This window comes from Sminthopsis crassicaudata, chromosome 3 (genome assembly GCF_048593235.1).
Source record: "Sminthopsis crassicaudata isolate SCR6 chromosome 3, ASM4859323v1, whole genome shotgun sequence".
NCBI lineage: Eukaryota > Metazoa > Chordata > Mammalia > Dasyuromorphia > Dasyuridae > Sminthopsis > Sminthopsis crassicaudata.
Window position 1 is genome coordinate 392,534,657 of NC_133619.1, and position 12,996 is coordinate 392,547,652.

General features: G+C 34.3%; 1 protein-coding gene across 1 annotated transcript in view; it reads left to right on the plus strand.

Annotated features, from left to right (window-relative positions):
* Nucleotides 1-12,996, plus strand: part of KIF5C (kinesin family member 5C) — a 187,677-nt gene that overhangs the window by 83,280 nt on the left and 91,401 nt on the right. Inside the window, 4 exon segments of the mRNA XM_074302183.1 lie at nt 3,881-3,954; nt 9,490-9,594; nt 11,965-12,013; nt 12,471-12,526. Coding sequence (XP_074158284.1) covers nt 3,881-3,954; nt 9,490-9,594; nt 11,965-12,013; nt 12,471-12,526 — 284 coding nt within the window.

The following is a 12,996-nucleotide window of genomic DNA, read 5'->3' on the forward strand; positions in this document are numbered from 1 at the left end:
AGTCAATAAACACTTATTAAGCATTTACTATGTTCCAGGCACTGAATTAAATATTAAGGATAGGAAAGAAGGCAAAAGAATCCCTGCCCTCAAGTTGTTTGCAACACATAAAAAGAAGCTGAAAAGCAGAAGAGAGGGGAAGAGGAAGATGAAGTGAAGCTTAGAGATCAATTACTTTCACTCCATATAGCTGAAGAAACTTGGGATTAGAGAAGTTATATGATTTGCCCAACATCACAAGGAAGAAATGCTGCAGAAGCAGCATTTAAACCCAGGTCCTTTAATTCTAAGTCTAAACCCAGACTCTCTTACTGTAGAATAGTACCTGAGGAAGAATAGGACAGATTATGATCAGATAGGAGAAATTCAGAGTTCAGGGTCAAGGTGACAGGGCAGTTTCTAGTGATAGTGAGATTTGAGATTTGAATGTTTTTGTATGTAGCAGTCAGAGAAAGCAGTGATAAAGATCATGAGAACTGAGGAGAACTGGGAATCCAAGTTGTTCAAGGTTTTATCATTATGAATATTGAAATCTTCATCACCAAGTCTGAGGAATGGGGTAGATAGGAAAACTGTAATCCAGGTACTGAAGTTATTGAGGGAGGAAAGAAGATGGGTAACCTTGAAGTCAGTGAACACAAATGCATGTTGAGTGATTAAATGAATGTCACATAACATGGGTGGATGGACTTCAAAAGAGCAGAGTTTCGATCAGTTATATGGCAGGGCAAGAAGTCTGGAAGTGGCTTGGGAAGGACCGACCATGCTGACTCCTTCCATCATGTCCCAATAAACTGCGCTAATGGATGTATTTCATGATTTCTTTCTACTATCTACTTAGGAACAGTTCAAGATGAAGAGCTCCCATTTCACTTTGGTAGAAAGGCTTAATTTTATAGATTATATAGCTTTAATTCAGAAAGCAATTCAGCAACCAAGCTGTCTCATACTTAATACTGAAACTTTGTTGCACTGAATATATCAGTGTAGCTTATGCCCATCTCTAAAAGCAATCTTTGTTTCCTGAAAATAATGAAATGGGACAAAGCACATATAGAAAAGACCCTGGGTTTAGGGTTAGGAGGACATTAATTTGATCCATATTTTGTATATACTTGAAGTTCATTTTTGCTGGCATTAACCAATCAGAAGGATGTCTTGAACTCAAGTTACTACTGCTTTCCCCACAAATTTCTAAAGAATCCTGAAAGAGTAGAGGGTAGAGGCAACTAGATGACACAGTGGATAGAACAATGGCCCTGGTGTTAGAAGGACCTTAGTTCAAATGTGACCTCAGACACTTAACACTTTTTATTTGTGTGACCATGGGTAAGTCACTTAACCCCAACTGCCTCAAAAAAAAAAGTGGAGGGTAGTAGTGGTTTTCTAGTACTTTATCTCTTAAATCCCTACCATTGTGCTTCCCCCATAGTCCTCATTGTTTATTAGTCATACAGATTAAAATTTTTTAGAAAAGCATATTTACTAAGATAGTATGGCAAATATACTATACAATACAAAGTATCACCCCAGAAAGCTTGAACATTCATAATCCATGAAAATGTGAGCATAAGAGAGCACATGTAGCCAAGTGGTGATTCTTAGTTATTAATTACTAGGAATCCTTTTTTTTTCTTATTATGAAGTTCCCCTTAGAAATAGTATAGTTTTTTCCCTTGATCTTTTTTTTAGAGTCTTAAAGATATCATTCCTCGATATCTTTTATTTGGTTTACAATACAACTTAGCTCTTTGAGAGATTCTAGAATCCTGAGGCATTTATAGAAAAATCCAAAAATCTTCAACCCTCTAATTTAAGAGGTTGTCCTCTAGTTGAGAAGGGTGGGGAAAAAAAAGGTCAAGGTTCTCTCTAATTCACCATCAAGCTGTTCCTTCTCAGGGATTTGGTAGAATGTTTTCACCACAGTACTTCCAGGTGCTGAATCCTTTTGACAATTTTACACACAACATACAATTGTCTCTAGAATTAAACCAGACTTTTCCTGTTGATCCCCTTGAAATGTCTTTGATTGATTTAATGGAGATTACCCAGTCTTGTTCACACCTTTGATTGTTCAGTGTATATATATTCTCACCTGATTAAAAGATCACAGTTAAGTGGAATGAGATGATTTATTGACTCTCTATCCTTGCAAACAAAATGAAAAGTCTGGATGACATGGCTTCTAAACATCCCTTTGAGTTCTAAATCTATATTTTTGTTTGCAATTTTCTAAGAGCATTTTAAAATAACCAAACAAACATCAGTCTACCAATTTAGTTTGTGGTACATTGTAGGTAGGCCCATGCTTGTTAATTGGTTAATTGAATTAAGGTTCCTGAAAAAAAATTAGTCATAAATAAATTTAAGTTATAAGGAAAATTGAAAATAGGGCCCATGTCCTGAATACTTTGTTTTTATAATCTATTGATGTTCACAATTATCATGTGAACTTTCACAAGGATTGATAAGTGTGAAAATGTTATAATCTGTGCAATCTCTTATTTTAACATTTTTCTTGTTTCTAAATCACATAGTTGTTAGATATATTTATTACCTCACTTTCCTCTACATTCTCCCTTCTCCTCCTATACACAATTTCTTTCATCTTCCTCTTTCCTCTCCTGCTGCCATTCCAATCGAAAACTCTCATTTTCTTTCCTGTCTCATCTCAACCTGGAATCAATAAAATGACTTTTTTCAAAAAAGGAAATCTGAATCAGCATCATGAAATAATATCAAGCTTTCAGAAGCTTAAAAGCTATTTGGTCAACTAAATGGATTGAGGTGATTGCCTGCCTGATTGATTTCTTTCACCATAGAGATATACCTCTGTCCCTGCCTCCTACCTTTGGCAAATTAAGACTTCCTTCCCATGGGCGAGGTTAGCTAGCATTATGGAGACTAATTATGTTTCCTTTTACTTTCTGAAATATTTGTGTGCATTCGAGAATAACTGGAGAAAATGACTACTAATATATTTTAATCACCTCTGCTGCTTTGAAACATTTCCCACAGATAAGCTCAGTTCTTTCAGAAAAAAACATCCTCCTTCCATGTGCCTTTCTTTTTCCCTGTGTAAAGTAGAAGAGGGCCTGCAATATGTGTGGGTTTGCAGAGTGAGTGCACTCATTGTTAATTAAAAAAAAAAAATCCTAATGCTAATGTGGCTATCTAGCTTGCTAGTACTGTCACGGAGGAAACAGGAGGTTTTCAAATGTAAGTTGAAGCAGCTTTTGGTTTCTCAGCCAGTGGTCACCATGCTTCTTGTTTTACAGACTGAAACCTCTTGTTGTTATCTCTCTCCCAAAAGAATTCCATTCTTTGGAAGCTCTTGTATGTGGACTTTCTTGGGGAGACTTCTCTAAGGATCTTACTGGGAGCCAATATTTTAAACAGATCAAATTCCAGTAAAGAAATCCTATTCTGCAGAAATTCAAGGCACCTGTGAGTTTATTTGGGCTGATCGAATAAGAATGTGTATGTGTCTGTGTGTAGAGAGAACTTTGTTATATTAGTATATATAACTATCATATATAATAAATATATCATGACTTACATCTACATATATTTATACTTATTTGTAGAAGGGGCCTCAAAAGGCCTTTTAGAGTATACCTTGGCTTTCAAGTCTCTTGATTTTAGAATTCTCTGTAGAAAATACTTTCCAGTCCATTCTTATGAACTCCACATTCTTAAGTTTATCATGAACTCATTTCCCTTTTCATTTGATCTTCAGTAGAAAAGGTAAAGGTAAGTTCTAATATTTCTGACTAAGTTCTAAAATATTTTGTTGTCTTAGAAAGTTTGAGGATTATAAATATGACATAAAAGTTGACAAGAAATAGCCTGATTGGACATTTATTTTCTTTTCCTGCAGATGTACTGGAAGGTTACAATGGGACTATTTTTGCATATGGACAGACTTCTTCAGGAAAAACCCATACCATGGAGGTAAGTTCATAACACTGATGATGGAGGTGGGGGTGAGACAGAACACCATTTCACATATTTTAGATAAAGAAATGGAATTGAAACTTTTAATTGAATCCTGAGTGCATATTTCTTCTCTGTGTTTTAAATAAGCTCAGGCTTTGGCTTTCTGGACAAAAGTCGTAATCTGATTTTACAACATAGTTGTAGTCAGTTACACAATTTAAAAAAAAAAAGAACTGGCATAAAGGAATGAATACTAGATTTCAGTGTCAGAAACTATGGGTAAGTCAGTCTCCCTACCTAGCACCTAACCATGAGCAAGTCATTCAGTTTCTTCAAATCTTAGTTTTTCCATGTGCATAATGAGATTAGCTTTTTAAAATGACCTAAAAATGGCATAGCACAGCAGCAGAGATGTAGCATAACATTGTGTGGCATTTTGGGGTTTCACTTTCAGTTCTGTGACTTATGTGTGTGATTCCCTTTTGGGGGTCAGTGTTTCCCCATATGAATTCTAAACTTCAGGAATTTCTTACTACTTGGTTGAGATGGGATTTGGGAGAAATGTCAGTGGATAGTTTTCAGTCCTGTGTTTTAAACTCCAATACTAACAAAGTTTGAGGATACTCAGTTCACAAAGAGTAGTGTCAGATTCATCTTTCATGTCCAGGTTTTCTCATTTATTATAATCTCCTGAGAATATTGCCAGACTGGGCCAGGCTAGTTCAAAAATGGTTGAGCTTGTGAGTTGGAGATTTCACAGTTCTTAAATGTTTAGTATCCCATAAATATTTCACTAAGAATATGGAATGTAAGAAGATACCTTACTTCTATGAATTATGAAGGACAAATAAAATAATGTATGGAAAGCATTTTTGCAAACCTTTTAAGTATGTTAGCTATCATCCTCCTGATCTTCATTATTATCATTATATGAAAGAGAACTTTTGGCTTTTCCATTTTTCAATTGTGAAATAATCTAATAGAATGTTTAAACTGCAACTAATTAATTCAGAGACCTTTACTCAAGCTAGTAACTTGTTTTAAAAAATAATCATAGTGTTTAGATAGTGTGAAGGGCACCTTGGATTGTCTGAAGTAAGGGAGACTCATCTTTCTGAGTTCAAATCTTACTAGCTGTGTGATTCTAGGCAAGTCACTTAATCCTATTTACCTCAGTTTCTTCATTTGTAAAATGAGTTAGAGAATGATATGGCAAACCATGCTTATATCATTGCTAAAATAGCCCAAATGGGTTCATAAAGAGTTGGATATACCTGAAATGACTGAATAATAACAGTAAAATGGGATGTCCTTCCACTAAAGTCCTACCATAGTACTTCCTTGTGGTATGGAGATGAATCTGAATTCTTGAAAGCTATGCCAGTAGAATATAAGTTCTGATAGTTTCACCAATCTCAGAAGATTTCATCATGGGCTACTCATGATCATTAGAGTTGAAAGGAACCCTAAAGAATATCTAGTCCAAGAGAATAGAAGATTATTTTTTAGTGCCAGAAGACCAACCCAGATGAGTTTGGATGTCATCTCACTGAAACGGTTGACTACCACATGATGATCTTTTTGTTCATAGCAATTCATGAAACCATCTACTAAGATATGGAAGGATTTTAATCTTTTTTTTGGAGGAGATATCTTTACCTCAGTGATTTCATGGGGCTTTATATACATTTTAGCATTTCATTTTTAGAGCAGCTTCCTTAAGGAGGTAGCATTAAGTATAAGTGTTACTATAGTAGATAGTAGATTGCACATATATACTTGCATGTAGTACAAGTCTAACTATATTCCATTGTGCAGTTGGAAAAACTGAAGTTTTCAGTTGTTCTTTGGTAACAGTTGTTACTTGAACTGTTACCAAACTGTGGAATTTAAACCTACATCTTTTGTTGTCTAAATTGAATATTTGCTCTTTTACTCATTAAAAAAAAAAGATGGAATGTAGGTAAACTTAAATTCAGATTCTGCCTTTGGTCCAGAAAGTCAGTCTAATTTAAAGATCTTAAATTCTTGGAGAGTAGAATTCCTTTGCAGTACATTAACATAACTAAAGGGTACTAAAGCAATACTATTTGCTATTTCACGAATGAAAAGGAGGAATTGGATTCTATTCTACCTTTTGAGTTTAAAAATCTGGACTTCAGGTTGCTCTTTTCATCACATGACTTACCCTATTGGTTTAAGGTTTGAATTAGAAATTAGAACAATATTTATTTCAAGTGTGGTTTGTAAAAAATAGGCTGCTTATTCTATAGCTCGAAGGGTTTTCATGCATGTGCTACTGTTCCTCTTCAATTCCCTTTCTGGGTATGGTCTAATACCTACCCCTTTTCTGAGGGGTTAATCACTGGTGGTATTCTCTAATTAAATATTCTCTGCCTCCTGGGAAGCTACAGGCTCAGCCCACACAGATGGTGAAATAGTGGAGTAATCCACTAACTTAGAATGTAATTAATTCAAAATATCTGCAGGGTTTATACTATTTTATGAGGAGGATTTTTTAAAAATCACTTATATTTAGAATTAGAAATACTTATTTTCAAAAGACTTTAAGAAGGGATGTTAATTCCCTAAGAATGATCAGAATTGTCACATATGAATCAAGGCAATATTTAGTTTTAATTCCTACCCTCTTTTGCTCTAACATCCCATGATAATTCTGTTACTTCCATTGAAGGGAGAAATGTATAAGCCTACATAAAATTAGTAAGATTAGCTCCTTAAGGTAGGGCATTTAAGAAAGATTTTCAGAACAAGCATTAAAACCGTGATATTAATGTTATGCCTAACAGGATACTGTAATATACAGACATTCAGGTCTTTGTAGCTTGTGCTCATGGTGGGGAGTGGTCAGTCTTGGGGTACTTCTGCCCAAGGGAAAAATAATTGGTGCCATTTCTTTTCAGAGTATATTTTTATACCATTACCCCTAGGCTAGATCTAAATTTTAAATTATTTTATTTTATTTTTTAAAAGCTTTTTATTTTCAAAACATAGATAATTTTTCAACATGGACCTTGCACAGCTTTGTTTCAGATTTTCCCCTCCTTGTCCCATCCCCTCCCCTAGATGGCAAGCAATCCAATATATGTTATTTATGTTAAATCAATATGTGTAAACATATTTATACAATTCTCTTGCTGCACAAGAAAAATCAGATCAAAAAGGAAAGTAAATGAGTAAGAAAATAAAATGCAAGTGAACAATAACAAAGAGTGAGAATGTTATGTTGTGATCCACATTCAGTTCCCATAGTCCTTTCTCTGGGTGTAAATGGCTCTCTTTGTCACAAGATCAATTGGGACTGGCGTCAGTCATCTCATTGTTGGAAAGAGTCATGTTCATCAGAATTATAGACCTTACTTTTTCAAGGAGTCCTCTGCATTGGCTGTTCTAGACGGCTAGAAACTTTGTTATGGTGTCCTTTACCTTCAACATGTTATTGCAGGGACATAGCTAGTCCTCTCTAGAGAATATTACAATGAGCAAATCTTCAAATATCCACTCTTGCTGCTCCCTTTTTCCTTATTACACTGTTAGGCAGGGAATCTCAACTTGTCAAATGCTTTTAATGGGATACTTTGATTCTTGGATAGTTGACTGGCTGCCCTACCTTCTCTTCTTCGATGAAAGATTATGGGATGGGACTCAAGTTAGAAAAAAGAAAGTCTTATTTTGTGATAATGGGAATAGGTATTGGGTTTACTTTTCTTTAGAGGTCACTAGATTCTTATGTGGGAAAATATTCATTGTCAGCTCTTTTCTTCTTTTGGGAGAAATCAGATGTCATGCACTAATTTTTGTTGGTTTGAATCAATTGGTTAATTTTTCTATGGTCCAGGATAAGCCTTTTTCTCATCGTCTCCTGAAAGTATTTTTGTGTTTCCTAAACTTTAAATTATTATCCAATTCAACTCAAGCCAGCAAATGCTTGCTAAGGAAATGGGTTAATAGTATCATTTGATTAAACACCAAGTATTTTTTAAGTGCCTACTTTGTGAGACACTGCTTTGCACTGGGAATACAAATATAAAGAAATAAATAGACCCTACTGGAAAGGAGCTTACATTCTAATGAGATCACAAGGACAAATATTATGTAGAATAAGTATAAAGAGAATAAAATTCAAAGTTGTTAAATACAAAGAAACATGAAAGAGAGGGCATCAGCCATTGAATTGATGCGGTATTAGTTTGGTGGCTGCTTTCTGGGTCTTGAATATTGCAAAAGTAACTATAACTGCCTACAGTGAATTACTATGGGACAAAGGAATGACAATCAAGGAAGTAAAATAGAATCTTTATCAAGTCACCATTAAGCACTAATTAAGCGCATACTAAGTGAAAGATACTATGCTAAGTGCTGTAGATACAATGAAAGGCAAAGAAATAGAAAAGAATTTTCTGGTCTCAAGGAGCTTATAGTTTAAAGGGGAAGCAACATGCAAACAACTATGCATAAACAAAATTTTTGCATGATAAACTGGGAAGCAGGGAAGGGGGAACTTAAAGGAATTCAAGGAAGTGAAGGGGAGGAAAGGAGAAAGAGAATTCTAGGCACTGGGCTTATCCAGAGAAAATAATCCTCTATTTACTAAAGCAGGGAACAAAGGATTTCAAGGATTGTTCAGCCAGAGAGGATGTGAAAGTTTTCTCAGTTTTGTTAGTATAGCAGGGTCCATTTGTGGAGATACACCTGTGTTCCTTTTTTGGAAGACCATATACTGTACCCCTTTGCTAAAGAATACATGCCTAGTGACTCTGTTTTGGATCTTTGGTGTCCCCCATGTTGGGGGATGGGGAGAAAAAGTAGCCAAAAAATATCAGAATCATGCCTTTTCTCCTAGCAAAGCTCTTCATTCTGTGGAGGGGAAGACATAACTCACATCAAGTGATTTTTTAAAAGGTTTTGAAAATCTTTGAAACTATAATATTTATTTCAGACAATTCAGAATATTGGCATACTTAACATGTTAGGAATTATTGGTTCTGAAGCTATTAAACTGATTTTTTGAAATAAGATATTTATTCCAGATGCACACAAATCATGTCAATTTCTGATAGCCTTAAAATAATTCTTTCTTGTTGCCTTTTTCAGACTCATATTTGTATGAAGGAGATATATCTTTAAAATAATGAATCTTATGTTTTTTAAAATAAAAAATTTCAAAACTAAGTTTTTCAGCAGCTTATCTTTGTGTTTTAGAAATTCACAAAAAATGCACATTCTTGGTAGAAAATACTAGTAATTCACTGAATTATTCAATATCACTTATTATACATATTTAAGTTCAAAAAGATGCAACAGGCTATATATAGCTTATGTGCTACAATGCAGGGAAGATAAGTTTGAAGAAAGCCACTCATGCTTGCTCACACACAGGGGCACATACAATCTCCCTCTATGTCTCTGTCTCTGTGTATCTCTGTCTCTCTCTCTTTCTCTGTGTCTGTCTCTTCCCATCCCTACCTCCCCTCTTTCCCTTATACATTACTCTAGGGTAATGGTTCCATTTTGCTTTCATCTCTTTAGGGGAAGCTCCATGACCATCAACTTATGGGAATCATCCCAAGAATTGCACATGACATCTTTGATCATATTTACTCGATGGATGAAAATCTGGAATTTCATATCAAGGTAAGTGCAGATGGAAATACTCTTAACTGGGTTCTGAGAAGGAAAACTATGCCCGGATTTTGATCCCTAGCTTGAGTTCTGAAACTGATATAGTGAGTAAAGATTGTGAATTTGCCTTTATATTTTCAGTGCAAGAAACATAACTATAAATTATGTCAAGTGACTAGACCAAAGTCATTAAAAATTATTATGGGGCAAATTCTTTAGTTTTATCTCCATGTTCAAAGTCGAGAAAGGAATAGATAATGGTATATTTAGGGTCAAAATAAGTAATTTACTAATTGAAAGCAAAATCAGTCCTTATGGCATTTTCTGGGTTTTCACTAGTCATTTGAATAGCCTCCTTAATTTGATTTTTCATCCTATGTAAGTGTGTGCCTGAAATTTGTATTTAAGGCTGCCACTTTTTTATCTTATCTATGTAAGTGTGAGATCAAATTGAAGGAGAGCTTCTAAAATCTCTTTTTAGAATGATACTTGTTTATATCCTGCTCACTTTTCCCCTTGTTTCCTTAAAACATAGAGGTAGTTGACTGCTTGATTGTAGTTTATATCTGGAGTATCTATACCTCTCTTTGATCAGAATCCTGATAAGTATTTGATTCATGCCTTTCTGGGGTTCTTGCTGGCAACAGGAAATATAGAAGCCTGTAATTTTGTTTGAAATTAGGTGTTTAGTGTATCTTCATGGTAGTTTTACTGAAATTTATCAAAATGCTTATACCATCCTTCCTTATTAATTTTAGAGTGAGTATTGAACCAATTACTGCCCTTATGAATCTTATTAAGATAAAACAACTGTGACAGGAAGAGAATTTGTTTTAAGAAATTCTTTTAGAACAACCACTGTTACTCTCTCCTGGTGATCTGGGGTAAAGAACATTGGTAAAGCAAACATTTATTAAACATTTACTATGTCCCAGATATTGTGTTAAGCCCTGGTATTTCAGAAAAGCAAAAGAAAACAAACAGTTCTTCCCTCAAGAAAATTATATTCTAGAATAGTAGACAACTTAAATATCAATAAGGATATAAACAGTATATATAGAATAATGAAAAGCATCTTAAGAGAGGAAGGCTAAAGAAGACTTGGAAGTAAGGAAGAGACCACCTTGTGGAGAGCTTAAGTGCTAACAAATTAGTTTATATTTGACCCTAAAGGCAATAAGGAGCCCCTGGAATTTGTTGAGCAGGGGGAATAACATAGGCAAACTTATAATTTAGGAAAGTATACAATGGTTCAAAGACTAGACTAAGTGGGGAGATTCTTGAGATAAAGAGATAAGTGGAAGATTATTACAATAGTTCAAGTTAGTGATACTGAAGACCTGAGATAGGGTAAATGCTGGCTGAATGAAGGGCAGAGAATGAAAAGGTATGGAGATAAAAATAATAAGATTTGGAAACTTATTGGAGATATATATATATATATATATGTTGAATGAGCACAAGGAGTTGAGGATTATATAGAACTTTTGAATTTAAGTGACTGGAACAGTATTAGTACTTTAGGAGTGGATTTGGATGAAAAGATAAAAAGGATTGCATTTTAGATGTGTTGAGTTTCAGTTGTCTGTGGGACACATCCAGGTGGAAATTTTTAATAGGCAGATGGTAATTCAAGTTTGGAGCTAAATAGAGAGACCAGGATTGAATGTATAGGTCTGATAATCATTAGTTAGACATGACAATTGAACTAAGAGGAGCTAGTCATAACAGTCCAAGAAATAGAATATAGAGAGAAAAGACAAAAGGACCCATGACAGAGCTTATAAAGGGGTTTGCACAGTTAGTGATTGTGACACAGATTAAGGCCCAGTAAATAAGATTGAAGAAGAATGGCCAGACTAATCAGAAGAGAACCAAAAAAGAGCAGTGTTATGAAAATCTACTCAAAATATTTTTTACCCAAGAGTACCCAAGGTTGATAAAGTAATCATCATGTAATATGGGATCAAGCTATGTCATTTCCCCAAGTGAATGTTGGCAGGTTCTACTGATTTTTGAAAACTATTTGCAAGAATGTTTTATATTATGTGTATGTCTGTGCATAGAAATATGTCCTCAAATATTCAAGGTTTTGCTTTATTAGCAAGCATTTTGCTAACATAGAATAACAATATGAAATGCAAACATTTAGGGGAGCTGTGATGCTGAAAATAATAAAAGACTCAGAGTACAATCAAGAAAGAAATCAATGGAGAAAATGGACAGGTTTAGAAAAAAGAGGACTAAATCAATCTGGTTAAGACTGTTCTCTTAATACCCCCCATTGTTCTTTAGATACTGTCTTTTTTTAAAAGTAAACTAACAACACTTTTGAGATGTGAAGTTTTATTTCCTTATCAAACTCCATTTATTTTGAAATAGGTTTCCTATTTTGAGATCTACTTGGACAAAATAAGAGATTTACTTGATGGTGAGTAAACTGAATGAATATCCTTTATATGTAACTAGAGAAGAAGGAAAATGAAAGAATCTAGAGATGTAAAGTGGAATAATTCAAATATGTAGCCAAATTTAGGAAATTAGATTCTGTGAGTTCTGTGTTTTTAAGATTACTTTGTTTCTTTTGGGCTGAAGTAACTCTAAGTGATGTCTGAAAGAATCTTTGAGACACCAAATCCATGGATCTTTGATTTTACTAAGGAACAAACCTCACACATATATCAAGGCAAGCTGCTCTGGCTTGTTATTCTTCATGTAAATTTTGTTAATTCTATCCCATCAAAAGTATGATGTTAAAAAGATACTGGGTTTGTTTAGTGTTCTGCTATACTTGCTTCCAATTCTCCACTTCTTCCCAATTCCAAATGATGGTTCTTTAATTCTTCTTTTCTTCTTTGCATTGCATGCTGTCCTTCTTCTCCTGGTAGTATCCAAGACAAACCTGGCTGTACATGAAGATAAAAACAGAGTCCCATATGTAAAGGTATGAGGAAGATATTATAGATCTAGATCTAGAAGGGACATCTATTTAGTGCAAAACGCTCATTATATAGATAAGGAAACTGAGATCCAGAAAGACTCGGTGACTTTCTTAAAAGTCACACATTGAATTGGTAATGAAGTCTATTTTTCTAGTCACTGCTAAAACTGTGTATATAGTATTTTAAATTCCCTAAACATCTTTAAAATGTATATGGATTTTAAATTATGTTCTTTATAATTAATATTTCTAAAATATTAATTTCCTAAATTTTATTTCTCTTTTAGCATTGGGCTAATGTGTATACTTAAAAGCTATAAATTTGGTCAAAAGTTCAAGAATGAAATTTAGGAGAATATAGAAGGGATCACCTTTTTTTGGTCCTTAGACTGAAATATAGGAGTTGCTATTGCAGACCAGAAGAATTTTGGTATTACAGTAATAGCAATAAATGTATCCTATAATTTCAGTTT